The sequence below is a fragment of the Ceratotherium simum genome, chromosome 5 (genome assembly GCF_057802395.1).
Source record: "Ceratotherium simum simum isolate JZ-2026a chromosome 5, ASM5780239v1, whole genome shotgun sequence".
Classification (NCBI taxonomy): domain Eukaryota; kingdom Metazoa; phylum Chordata; class Mammalia; order Perissodactyla; family Rhinocerotidae; genus Ceratotherium; species Ceratotherium simum.
The window spans coordinates 46,450,774-46,464,826 of NC_141904.1; the positions used below are offsets into that span (position 1 = coordinate 46,450,774).

General features: G+C 46.4%; 1 protein-coding gene across 6 annotated transcripts in view; it reads right to left on the bottom strand.

Moving 5' to 3' along the window:
* Positions 1-291: 291 nt before the first annotated feature.
* ZNF445 (zinc finger protein 445) overlaps positions 292-14,053 on the bottom strand; it is a 28,909-nt gene continuing 15,147 nt past the window's right edge. For 3 of the 6 annotated variants that reach the window (XM_087430820.1, XM_087430824.1, XM_087430822.1), the window contains 6 exons: positions 12,017-12,584; positions 9,410-9,578; positions 8,980-9,056; positions 8,558-8,684; positions 7,638-7,748; positions 292-6,852 (listed from right to left, as the gene is read on the bottom strand). In XM_087430820.1, coding sequence (XP_087286946.1) covers positions 4,691-6,852; positions 7,638-7,748; positions 8,558-8,684; positions 8,980-9,056; positions 9,410-9,578; positions 12,017-12,445 — 3,075 coding nt within the window. In that variant the 5' untranslated portion in view covers positions 12,446-12,584 and the 3' untranslated portion in view covers positions 292-4,690. The other 3 variants (XM_087430821.1, XM_087430823.1, XM_087430825.1) reach the window with 3 other exon arrangements.

Here is a 14,053-nt window from a genome sequence, read left to right on the forward strand (position 1 = left end):
TAGGCCAGGAGGAATTAAAAGAAATAGAGCTTATAATTTCCTATAAACTGCATGTCTTGGAGATCACATGTCAATACATAGAGAACATTCTCTTTCTTTTTAACGGTTGCATGACATTCTATCGGAGATACACCAGACCTGTTTAACCATCCCTTTACTAACAGCCATTTGGGTTGCTCCGATTTTTGCAGGTGAGGAAACTGAAGCCTAGTGAGATTAAGTGGCTCACTCTAAGTAACGTCACATAAATGGCAGAGCCAGGATTTCTATAAAATCATAAAATGTCAGAACCCAAGCTTAAAAATATTTTTATTTTTAAATATTTTAAGCAAACAGTTAAAAAAAGAAGCTATCACTCTTGTTGAATCAACATGCTGACCCATCTACATCAATTTTAAAACGAAATCAAACACACCTGAAGCCCCCATGTACCCTCCCTGATTCCATCAGCAACTTCTGCCCTAGGAAGGCAGAGCATGACTTTCACACATCATTCCAATACATGATTTTATATAATCTTAGTAGTTCATATAATTTGAATCCACAGGAAATACATTATTGTCAAAACAACACCGTTTACTATAATGCCAACAATGCTTACATGCCAGCCACTATTCTAAGCCCTTTACATGCATTATTTCATTAACCGTCCCCCCGGCCCCACTCATCCTGTGAAGTTGGGACTATTCCGTTTTATAGAAAAAGTGAAACACAAATAAGTTTCCATAATGTGCCCACAGATAAACAGTACATTTAACTTTACATAAACGGTGTATTGGATGTACCTTCTGCAACTTGCTCAGCATCATTTTCCATTTATCTATGTGGAAAGATGTAACTCGAGCTCTTTCATATTCACTTCCAAAGTACCAAAAACAACACATTTATTAATCTGTTTTTCTGTTGATGGAAATTTAGGCTTTTCCCAATCTTGCTACTTACACAGTACTGCAACAGACAGTCTTATACACATTTCCTTCTTCACATGGAGTTCTTCTAGGGTTTATCAGAAGTAGGTAGAATTGTTGGGTGGTAGAGTACACACAACTTTACAAGATTTTGCAAATCGCTTGGCACAGTTGTCGTCATTTCCACTTCCACAGCAGTGAGTTCCCACTGCTCCAAACACTTACCCACACTAGAGCTTTTAAAAATTTGCCAACTTGATGAGTGTGAGACGGTCCATATAAATTTACATTGCCTGTGCTTTCTTCTCTGCACATGACTCTGTCTGGGCTGACAGTCTCTGTTAGCAAACGTGGGGCCAACCACACCGAACAGCTGGCTGACAGACCTTCTGATACCCACCCCTCTCTGTAGAGTCCCAGCTCATCTGGCTCTCTCCAGCCCCAACGTCAGTTACCCCTGGGGAGCGAGAGAAGGCAGGGCAGAGCTGGAAGAAGCCTGCATATTCTCCAGGCCAGGATAGGGGTACGAGGTGAGAACTGGTGGCTGGGGCAGTCAGAAACTGTCACCGGAGCCATGTGGCTCAGAACCACCCACAGCTGGGCTCCTAACTCGCAGGAGTTACGCTTGTGGGTGGCCTCCAGTCTACATTTCACCCAAGGCCCCTTCAAAAAACTCCAATCCTGCCTTAGCTGAACTGAATTCAGTTCTATATTCCTTAACACAGGAGCAAAATCTTTGCACAGATAAATGAGCACCCTACCCTGGCCTCAGGCTGGCTGCAGTGTGGGCATAACTTTCAGAAACCCAGACATCACGTAACCAAGCAAGATCCTGGCACAGGGTACAGGAGTGGTGGGGCCAGGGGAGAAAGCTTAGAGGCATGAGGGTTAGGGAAGGCCAGGCCTGGAAGAGGACCTGGGCCAGCACAGACAGAGGTGTGGCACCCCAGGTGAAGGGAGATGGTACAAGGCGGCCTGTCCAGGGACGTTCAGGGAAGGGCAATGAAGTCAAATCCAACACTGATTACACCAAAACGTTTAGTAGTTAGCTCCAAGTAGTCAGCTTTTCCTTTTTCCTTTTAGGTAATCTGTATTTATGAATATTCCTATCATAATCACATATTATTCATAAAATTAAAATTATTTAAAAACTCAGGTTATCGAACAGACTGCATCAGTACAATCCCAAAATATTAATGGTTTGCCTCAGTATGGAGGGATTTCTGTTTTTATTTCATTCTTCGTACATATTAAAATTTGATTTGAATGTTTAAAAATAAGTGTATCTCATTTTATAAAAATGGCAGTAAAAACTCCCCTATTGGGGCTGGAACTCTTTGAGGTGCCAGGTGGCCTAGGGAGGAGAGGGATGAAAATATGGACAGAAAAGGGGTATTTCTGTGGTTGCAGCATCAACTGACGGGGAAGCTGCAGCTCTGCGAGGGCTCTGGTCCTAGAGACCAGCCACCTAAACAGTAGGAAACCAAGCCCTCTTCTGCCAACCTCAGGAGTCAGGTAGCATAGCCAGTCACTCTCATTTTACACAAGAGGAAATAGGTGCAGATGTTCAGTGACTTGCCCAAGATCATCCTGCCAAGAAAACACACACCGAGCCTGGAATCCAGGTCTGATGACCCCAAGGTCTTTCCCATGACCCTGGGCCCTCAACACATGGGGCTCTTGTCCCTGTCCAGCTACTTCTAGTGCCAGTTTTTGGCACTATTCCAGTGACGGGACACCCAAATCCAGGCCATGGGCAGCTGCTGCTGTAGGAATCAAGAGAGAGGCAGAGCCAAGATGACCAAACCTTCCCAAGTACAAAGCTGAATGGGCATCAGAACACCAACAGGAGATGCTGCCATGGTATCTCTCTCCCCCACCCCCTGCCCATCCCTTGTGACGGCACCACAGTGTCAGAGCCGTCATTTTCACCTGCCCGTGACAATCCAGAGAGAATTAGACTACCTGTACTCTACTGAAGAGGACATTGTCCAGGTTGGTTTCTTCTCATTACAAGAAACAGCCTGCTCCATGAGTTTGCCCCTGCTCACAGCAGTGAAATGTGGTCTGATGTGGTGCTCTACTACTGAGCAAAGCATTTTGCTCTTATGTTTCTAATCTGAGCTCTTCAATAAACAGAGGCAATGACTACTGACATAAACTTTAGACATATCACTGTTTTACCCTTACATCACTGAGGTGACTCTTGCTTTTCACTTCAACACAAGTGAGTGGGCAAGCGAGAGCGGGTGCCTCCCCAACCAGGTCACGTTTTCTTGTGAGGGCCTCAGACACGTGAACTGGTACCTTTGGGGTGAACTCAAGGCCAACACCGGAGCCAACGCATGGAGAAGGCTACGTGGAGGCAACAGGGTGCCGCAGTGTGCCGACATTAGAGGTGCAAGTGCAATAATCAAGTGCTTACATCTGCTGAGAGCTGGAGGTCTTGTACACAATTCAGATACTGACGGGGGCTGATGGGGAGCGTTCCACTCATGGAAACTGGCAGCAGGGATAACCACGTAAAAATCTTTCAGCTGCATAATTTTACTGAGTCCTTGGTTAACCCTTGTAAAATGTAATACAGATTCAGACCACAACAGTCCTCAACTCAAAACTGTCCAAAAGCACCCTACCTCCCTTTGAGGCAGCCCAAGCCCCAGTGAGGACGCATGATCTTCACACGGCTTGGCCCACCACCTCTCTTCCAGCTGGCTCATTCCACTCTAGCCTAGGCCTCCTTGCCACTCCCTGAGGACACCAGACAAGACCCCACCTCTTGTGCCTGGACCTAGAGATCTACAGGGCTTGCTCCCTGACCTCCTTCAGGTCTTTGCTCAAATTTCACCTTCTCAGTTGAGACCCTCCCCAACCAGCCTACTTAAAATTGCAACCCCCCTTCCAATCCAGCACTCCCTCTCAATCTTCTCTGATTCATTTTGTCCACAACACACATCACCATCCAAAATACTACACATATCTCATTTGTTTATTGTCTGTGAAGATCCAAGACAGCAGATTTTTTTGTCTGTTCCAGTCACTGCTGGGTCTCTGGCACAGACAACAGTGCCTGGCATATGGGAGGTGCTCAGCACACTTCTGTTTAACAGATGGACCACTGCTGCCCGTGCACACCTGTAGGACGGAGATGGCAATGGGTAGAGCTGGTAGAGCTCCATTCTCCAGGTGATCGAGCCCAGCACCCTATTCTCCTCCACTTGCTGCTGAGACAACTCTATGCCCATAACAGATATCCAAAGCCAGTTGTGAAGGCTGAAGCCACAGCCAGAACTTCCCCGGAGGCATCTAGGGAGACCTGGAGGAGTTCTTGCTGCTGCTGCTGCTATTTGTAAGGTCAAACAGAATAGGCACCATCACAGGCCAAACTCAAAGGGAAACTTAGGATCCAACTGGCCCCTTCCCAGCAGCCACAGCCCACCATGCCACAGACGTTTTGTCGAACCACTCAGCGCAATGGTCTCTTCTCTTAGAGCTATGGAAGGAGACCTGGCTGGGGAGGCTCCAGGCCGTTGTGCAAAGGCCACTCCTGGGGGCCCAAGCCTCCAGAAGGACCCCAAAAAACAAGCTGCTACTCTTCCCCAGCACTCACTTTCCAGCAGGTAGGATGCAAGATGCCTTGAGTTTTTCAATCCTCAAGATTCTCTGCCACTAGCTTTCAGAACAGAAAGGCCTTTGTGAAGGTTTTCCCAGCACTGCCTACAAGTAAGGGTTCTCTAGCAGGGCAGCTAGGACCCCCACTGCCTCCACTGTCAGGTCCCAAGTTAATCTCCCATATGTTTTTTCATATGCCGAGCCAGATTTGATGACCACCTGAAGGTCTTCCCACACTCTCTGCATTTGAATGGCCTCTCTCGAGTATGGAATCTCTCGTGGTTAATGAGTTGTGAGCTCTTATTAAAAATTTTCCCACACGTGTTACATTTGTGGCACTTTTTCCCAAGGGGTGCATTCTGGAGTCCAGTGGGCCTGGAGCTCTGGTCACAAGCTTCTTCACAATCTTCAAGGGGCTTCTCCCCACTTGATTTTAATTCCTGTACACTCGCCCCTGTGTCCTGGCAGGATGATAACCCAGCCAGGCTGGATTCAGACTGTGCCGCTCTGGTGTGTCTTCTCTGATGAATGCAGAGGGTTTGTCTTCCAATGAAATCTTTCCCACACCACTGACACTTAAAAGGTCTCTCTTTAGTGTGGATTCTCTGATGATTAACAAGGCGGTAATTTCTATCATAAGACTTCCCACACAGATTACATTTATAGCGCTTCTCTCCACTGTGTATTCCCTTATGATCTAAAAGAGATCGTTTACGTGTAAAGGTTTTCCCACATTCTTGGCACCAAAAACGTTTCTCATCAGTGAGGATTTGTGGCTGCTGATCTACAGTGTTTCCACTTTCATGGTACTCGTACTGTTTTTCCAAAGCGTGAATCCTCTGATGTCGGGAGAAGTTAGAACTCCATCTGAAAGCTTTCCCACACTCCTTGCACTTATAAGGCCTCTCTCTGGTGTGAATTCTCTGATGGATGATGAGAAATGAGTGATTACGGAAGTTTTTGCCACACTGGCTACATTTGTAGGGCTCCTCTGTGGTGTTCTGAGGAACTTGGAATGCTCTGTCCTGACTAAAAGATGGCCCATCCTTAGGTTTTCTTTTAATGGCGTGCTGCTTCTTATGAACAATAAAGGTTGACCGATGAGTAAACTCTTTTGCACATTCGCTACATCGGTATGGTTTATTATCTGTGTGAGTTATCTGATGATCAATAAGAGACTTCCTTCGAGTAAAAGTTTTCCCACACTGTTGACACCGAAAAGCTTTCTCCACAGTGGGGGCACTCTGGGGCTCAGTGCACTTGGAAGTCTGCATGAAGTCTTCTCTACATTTGTCTTGACTGTAGAACTTTTCTTCCTGGTGCTGTCTCATATGACGCGTAAAGTTTGACCTCCACCTAAAGGTTTTCCTACACTTGGTACATTTATAGGGTTTCTCCTGGGTGTGAATCCTTTGATGTTCAAGAACGTATGATTTACAGTGGAAGGATTTCCTACACTGGCTGCAGTCAAAGGGTTTCTCCCCACTTTGATCTCTAAAATGATGATCAAATCCTGAGCCATGGGTGAGAGCTTCCTCACACTGATTAGATTCAAGAAATTTCTGCTTAGCATGGGTTTCCTGGTGCCGACGGTAGGCAGACATGCGTCGGAAAGCTTTGTCACATATACTACATTTATAAGGTTTCACTCCAGTGTGAATTTTCTCATGTCGCACACAGTTTGAGCTCCACCTGAAGGCTTTCCCACACACCCTACATTTAAATGGTCTCTCTTGTGTGTGAAGTCTCTGATGATATGCAAGATGGGAGCTATGACGGAAGGTCCTCCCACAGTCACTGCACTTATGCAATGTCCTTGCTGTGTGAAGATTCTGCCCGTGTTGGTGATGAGAGCTAAGGATGAAGTCTTTCTCACACGCATCCTTTGCATTCCCTTTTAGTCCAGCACGAATTCTCTGATGTAGGCTGAACCTGCCAATCGTGAGTCTGAGCCCTTTACCATAATCCTTGTAGTCACAGTGGTATGAACTCCCTCTCAAGTGTCTGCCACGGCCGTGTTTAAGAGATCGCTTCCTTCTGGGAACTCTCAAATATGTAATGTGTTTTAGATTAAGACTATTACTTCTTCCTGATCCTTCAGATTCTCTTCTTGCCCTGTGACTGAAATTGGTCTCTTCTTTCTTAACTCTCACTTGTATGGGGTTTCCACACTGCTCCTTTAAGTTGCTCTTCTGTTCAAAAGATTCTCTGAGCCCTGTTCCCTCAGAAACACTTGCCACATGACATCCTGATGGCACAGCAAAGATTTCTGCTTCTTCCAAAGGCTGATGTTTTAAGATGAACTTGTTTGTTTTAATCTGGAGCTCACCTCCTGACACAAAACAAACAAAAGCGAATGTATTCTTTTCCTATACTTGGAACTGGAGAAAGCACCAAAGGACAAAAAAACGCCATCAACTTGGGTGGTGAGGCTTTTGTCTGACTGACAATACCTTTCCAAAATAGTTAGGGATAAAGCAAAACATGGAAGAGTATCCCAGATTACAGGGAAGGAGGAGGAGGAGAAGCACGATGGGCACAGCAGCTAGACATATACAGAATCACATCCAGTTGAAAAATTAAAAGGGTTGAGAGGGGAGGGTTAAACAGCAAGAGTAGGGAGAGGAATCACGGCACAAGAGCCTGACTGGAAGGTCTCCAAGAACCGAGGGGTGGGGCTCCATGGAGGGCTGGCTGAAAGGGCCCATGAGGGCCCCCTGTCATGGGGAGGGACCAGGCAAAGAAGAGGAGCAGGAATAGGATGAGGGCCCCTAAGAGCAGAAAGGGGAGGGCACGGAGGATTCAGCAAGAGTGCGGCACAGGGCTGAGGAGGAGCATCAATGAATGGAAAAGACAGACAGGGTAAAGTCCTCCAGTGGGCAAGAACTGGTACTGAGAGAGCCGCTGGGGAAGGGGCAGGGCCAGAAATGAATGTCTAATAGGCCAGCCTGGAGGGGAGAAGCCCAGAGGCCCAGCACTCCTTAGCAAGACCATTAAGGATCTTCCTTGTAGCAAACAATGGAGTAAGTTCTCCATGATTTACTTAGTGTAAAAGACCTTAGAAAGAGAAGAGTAGATGCAGGAGGAGCAGGATCTGGTAGGTTCTCTGGAACTCACCTGCAGAAGTAGCACCTGGATTCCCCTTAGGCTGAGCTCCTCGGACATTCAGGCCCCACGGCTCCCTTGTCTCCAACCAGGAGATGAGAGCAGGCTTGGTGAATGGCCCCACTGCAGAAGAGAAGGGGATGGGATGGGAAAGTAGATGAATCATACAGAACTACTTTTGAGGACCCTCTCAGGCCTGAGGTCCTGGTAGGGAAGAGGGAAAGGCTAGGGAGGCAGGTGGAGGAAGCCAGTGCAGGAGGCCCAGACAGCCACTTCTAAAGCCCTGAGCAGAGACAAGTTGCAGCCAAAAGGATCACTAGGACTCTCTGGAGGTGGGAGCCACAGGACAGCTCAATCGGTTAAATCAGCAAACATTTTCTGGATCTTAAATGGACTACGAACTTGACACATATTATTTTTAATTTTTATAATAACCCAGAATGACAGGTATTATTATCCCCATTTTTCCAGAGAGGAGACTGAGGTGATAGATTAAGTGATTTGGTTACTAGTTACAGAGCCAGGATCTAAACCCAGGTCAGGCCCCTTTCTATGTGCCATCAAGAAAACTAAGAAAGGCCCAGCCCCGTGGCTTAGCGGTTAAGTGTGCGCTACTGGCGGCCCGGGTTCAGATCCCAGGCACGCACCGATGCACCGCTTCTCCAGCCATGCTGAGGCCGCATCCCACATACAGCAACTAGAAGGATGTGCAACTATGACATACAACTATCTACTGGGGCTTTGGGGGAAAAAAAAGGAGGAGGATTGGCAATAGATGTTAGCTCAGAGCCGGTCTTCCTCAGCAAAAAGAGGAGGATTAGCACGGATGTTAGCTCAGGGCTGATCTTCCTTACAAAAAAGAAAAGAAAAGAAAAGAAAACTAAGAAGGCAGAAGTAAAGGTGGTAGAAGCATGGGGATAGTGATGCCTTACCCAAAGAAGCCACGTTCCCATAATTCTCCAGCATCACATCCCGGTACAGGTTCCTCTGTGCTGAGTCCAGCCATCCCCACTCATCCTGAGAGAAGGTCACCTCGACGTCCTTGAAAGTCACAGCCTCCTGAAAAAACACAGTCCTACGCCCTAGAGCTGGTCCACAGCTCCTGGCTTTTAGGAGAAGACAGGGAAATGAGGGTGGCTCTGAGTGAATACAGGATAGATCTGGTAAGGGTGAGAGAGAAGACCATTACCCACAAGAAGAGCTCTGGGCTCAAGGGGGACAATGTGGTCTCTGGTACGTGGATCTTGAATGTGAGGTCACTGGACAGAGAGACCCAGGACAAGGGGGAGCTGCAGCTACTCCATTAGGCAGCAACGCTGAGACGTCAGAAAGGACCAAAGGTCTGGTGGCTCACCTGAGGCTGAGCTGTCACCCGGTCTCCTGGGCACCCGTCTCTCTGGGAAAGGGCAGGCACCTGGGCAGCAGGAGGATCTGAAGGAGAGGAAAGAACCATGAGGGACGGCAGCCCAGCTCTTGGCATCCCACTGAGAAGCCCACTCTTCCCCCCACACAGAGGATTCCTGGCCCATGAGCAGGTACGGACTGTTGTTAAACACCCATTTCACATTTCCGCAGTGCCTGCTGAGGGCTGGGGAGTGGGGAGTGGAAGGCGCAAGGGGAGGAGGAGCTAGGCAGACAAGGGTCACAGAAGGGACAGAAAGGACACACAGCTAAGGGCCAGGACAGTAAAAGATTCTCGTGAGAGGACAGATGGTAAAAAGACATTATAGAAAATTCGGGAAGTATGGCATAAGGCTGGGGTCTTAGAGCCAGGCAGCGAGTACCGGATTGCCCAGCCAGGAAGTCACGCACTCCTATTTCATAGGGAGGCTCCAGGCGGTCCCCCAGAGCAGAGCTGCTCCTGAGAGGTGAAGCAGGGGGCCATATCTGTGCGGCTCGCAGGGCTCCTGTACCCATCCAACGCACATCTGGGCTCTGGGCAGGGGCTGGGTCCTGGCAAGAAGAAAATGTGGTGAGAGGATCCCCACGGAAATCAGAAAGCAAACTCAGAGAAGAGGCCACATAGCCAATCCCTAAAGGGCAGAGGCCCAGGGAAGAGAGAGTCAGGCCCTTTACTACCTACAGGCAGAGGGGAAAGGAAGAGGAGAAAGCCCAGGGAGGACCCCCTCACCCCCCAGCCTCCCTGGGCTCTAGTGCAGGCCATGGAGGAAACAAGTGGAGCCAGATTCCAGCTTGACATAAAAAAGCAGCTGGCAATTCAGTAACAGCACTGTTACAGTGACACCTCCCCAACAGCCCTCAGCCCCTACCCCCAGCCTGGAACTTAGAAATGAAAGAGAAGAAATTTATCCCTGAGAGTTAAACTGATAATGGTTCACAGCAGAGACGCAGTTGAATAATGTCTACCAAGTATCAGGCACTGCTCTAGGCACCAATATGCAAGGTGACCTCAGAGGCAGGGTGGCTCCCAGACTAAATCTCACCAAAACAGTGACACGGCTAGAGAGGCAATGCTAATTGTGAGGGTCAGCCAGGGAACTACAGAAGAAAAAGTCTCAGGTACAAAAAATGGCACTGCCCATTCAAGCAGACACCTGGAAAGAGGTGGCGCCTTTGCCTAGGGACTTCAAGTAGTTCTGGTCTCTGAGGCAAGGCTATCCCCGATATAGAAATGAGTAGAGGAAGCTACTGCCCATGAACTTCAAGTTTTTCTGGTCCAGTGGCCAAGACATTCTCTATGCTGATATGGATGGATCTTAGCCTAAGGCCATTAAACATCTGATACAGACTAAAACTACAGACTAAAGATGATAAGCTCATCACAGTATTTTATCTCCTGTTCCTCCCAAACTCTACCAAAGGGAGAATAAAGAAACAACAAGAATACAGAAGCACAGCCAAAGGAATTTACGGACAAACTTTCCCAGGCCCTGGTTTCTCTCATTTTGATAATTTTGATGAACCACAGCGTGATTCTGTAACTTTATATGCATCTTCAATATTTCTGTTCATTTTTCAGAATTTGGGAGGCTTTCTCCCAGCCCATTTTTTGTTTTCTAATTTCTTACTGGATTTCAACCAAGTAGTTGCTGGATGCCTTTCTGCTCACTTGGCAATATTTTCATGGACTTTTAAACCTTACATCTAGCTCTAAATGAGGTGAATAAAACCAAGTCACGGTTTTGTGCCTACTGTGTACCTTATTTGTTTTAATAAATAATTTTTAGATCCTTTTGAACATCTCACTGTTTTGGTAAAAATGATACATGCTCTTTTAGAATTTAAAAAACAGTACCCAATGTTGAGCAAAGAGGTTTTGTTTTTTAATAGTCATACCTTGTGTTGGTTTATTACCATTTACTGCTGGTAATGATACATGATACATTACTGCTGGTAATGGTAATGAACATGGTAGACCATGTTCAGATGTGTTAATTGATTTAATTTTATATTAAATTTGGGGAAGAAGCACATCAAATATGTTTCAGAAACCTTAAAAGTAACTTTGATCTATGCAGGAATCATATATGTAGAATAACACATACTCTTATAGAAATAACAATTTTAAAGAAGCCTACAAAAATGATAAACGCTCTTTTAAAAACAACTTCCACAGATATAGGAAGCACTGAGAAGCTCACCTGTGTCAGGCAGAAGGGGCAGGAAAAGTGCACTTTAACTGACCTGCGCTCTGCTGCCAGCACTGGGACTGCCAGTGCTGCTTCCCAGCACCAAGGCCAGGGCTGGACACATGGCAGGCAGTCAAACAGACACTGAACAAATTCGCATTGTTAGATCAGTTTTGCATTTTCTTTTCTATAAACTGAGGCTCAGAAAGAAACAACAATGTGAGCAAGAACACTGAGGTTGCAAAATGAAGTCTAAAATCAAGGTCTTCCAATTTCCTAGCCCTTGGCTGCCCCTCAGCACTCTTCTTCCCCCCACCCTCAGACAGAACAAATCCTCAAAAGCTTATCGAGAAAGAAGCAATAAAGTACATGTAGACTGCTCTTCTAGGTCTTAACATGTATTCAGAAGCCAAGAGTCCTGACTCGAACTCTCTCCCTTATAAGCAAGAGACATCACTCCTACTTTACAGGTCAGTATCAAGTTCAAACCAGATAATAGGTAGAGATGGACTTTCTATACTGTAAGTCACTGTGTCCAAAAACTTGTTACTGTTACTTATGGATATTTGCTGATTCTCTTCCTGGAGCTAACAGTCCTCTGGGAAGGTGGGACAGACTGCCTACTAAAAGGTCCTTGGCTTAGGGTCCAGTTCTCAGATGCTCAGGTGCCATGGGAATGAGAAGGGAAGACTTCCCCTAGAGTTCTCAACTCTGAGGGTTCAGAGACCCACCCCACCCCGAGCCAAGCTGGCTCACTGGCAGGCGGAGTTCACTGGGCACTGCACACTTGCTCATACTCACCCTCCACAGTGTTCCATCGAGATCCCTCTGCAGCTCCTCCAGCAGGGCCACAGCCTCCCTACCACTCTCAGGGTGATGCAGCTGCACCCAGGTCCGGAGCTCCCCAGGCAGGATGCTCAGGAATTGCTCCAGCACCAGCAGCTCCAGGATCTGGGCCTTGGAGAGAACGTCAGGCCTCAGCCACCAGCGGCAGAGCTCCCGGAGCCGGCTCAGAGTCTCTAGGGGCCCAGAAGATTCATGGTAACGAAGCTGCCTGAAGAGCTGGCGGAACAGCTCCTGGCCAGGACGGTTGAGTGTCTGTGGCCTGGCGGCCTGCACTGAAGTGTAGCCTTCATCCTCTTCTTCCTTCTTCACCATGTGAAGGCGCTTTCTCTCCCTTGAAGCCTGAGCCTGAGCTGGATGGACAGCATACCACCTGCCTGGAGGCATCACTCCCGTTCAGTTTACCCAGCAGAGTGCAAACCAAGTCTGCATTAGCCGTGTTGCTGCTGGGACCTCGGGAGTTATCTTTTCAGCACCATAGTGGACCACGCCATTTGCTGGGACATCAGACATCACTGGCAAGAGACTGAAATAACCAATATTACTGTTCAGGAGGGATGTGAGAATAATGGTGCAGTTAGTTGGGATCATCTTTGGATCTATGAGAAGAGCGAGCTTGAGCATTTGTACAGTAGTGCCTGTCAGTATCCAGTAGACCAGGGTTACACTGCCACATATTGAGGTAAACTAAGAAAATATCCCAGAATACGTAAAATATGTACAGGGCTTGTGTGCTAAAAACTACAAACGGCTGACGAAAGAAGATCTAAATAAATTGATAGACATACCATATTCACGTATTGGAAGACTTGACATAGTAGAGATGCCGATTTTCCCCAAACAGATCTACAGGTTTCATGCTATTCCTATCAAAATCTCAGCAAGATTTTTTGTAGACACAGACAAGATTATTCTTAAATTTATGTGGAAAAGCAATGGAACTAGAATAGCTAAAACAATTTTGAAAAATAATAAAGTGTGAGGAGTCAGTCTATTTGATTTCAAGACTTATAGCTACAGTAATCAAGACTGTGGTATTGGTGGAGGAAGAAACACATAAATCAGTGGAATAGAAAAACCTGAAATAGACCCACACAAATATGCCCAAACGATTTTTAATATCAAATGTCATTTTACTAATATTTAAAAATATCTCAAATAAGCAGTTCAAAAACAATAAATAAAATACTGATTGGGAATCCCGTAAAATTAACTTTGTGACCCACCAATGGGTTAAGAACTATAATTTGGAAACTACTAATCTAGCTTCCCACTCAACTCCTTATTTCCTTTTATAATTCATCATAATGGAGTGTGTCCAAGCGTTCAAGCCTCTTTCGGGAGACAGCAGAGCTGAGCAGAGAGAGTAGAGAACATAAACTAAGACAGACCTGGATTCAAATCCAGCTCCCCACTTATTAACCACATGACTGTGGATGCATCATTTTATCTCTTGACATCTCTGTGGCCCCACTGTATAAAGTCGGGGTTGTTGTGAGGTTTAAATAAAAAACTATCTGGGGCACATTTGCGGCTCTCAATGAAGGTCTGTTTCTTCACCTCCAGGGGAAGGAGCTGGCGCTGCAGGCCACATCACTGTGTAGGAGTCTACCCTGCAGATGTGCGCAACCAATTTTTGATAAAGGTGCAAAAAGCAATTCAAAGGAGGAAGGACAGTCTTCTCAACAAATGCAGCTGGAGCAACTGGACATCTATACAAAAGATAATGAAAATCGACTTAAACCGCACGTCTTGTAGAAAAATCAATTCAAAATGAATCATGGACTCAAATGTAAAACATAAACCTATACAACTTTTAGAAAAAAGCATAAGAGGAAATCTTCAGGATCTAGGGCTAAGCAAAGAGTTCTCAGAATTGATACCAAAAGCATGATCCATAAAAGAAAAAAGTGATAAACTGAACCTCGGCAAAATTAAAAACTTCTGCTCTGGAAAGACTTTTGTTGAGAGAATAAGAAGACAAGCTACAGACTG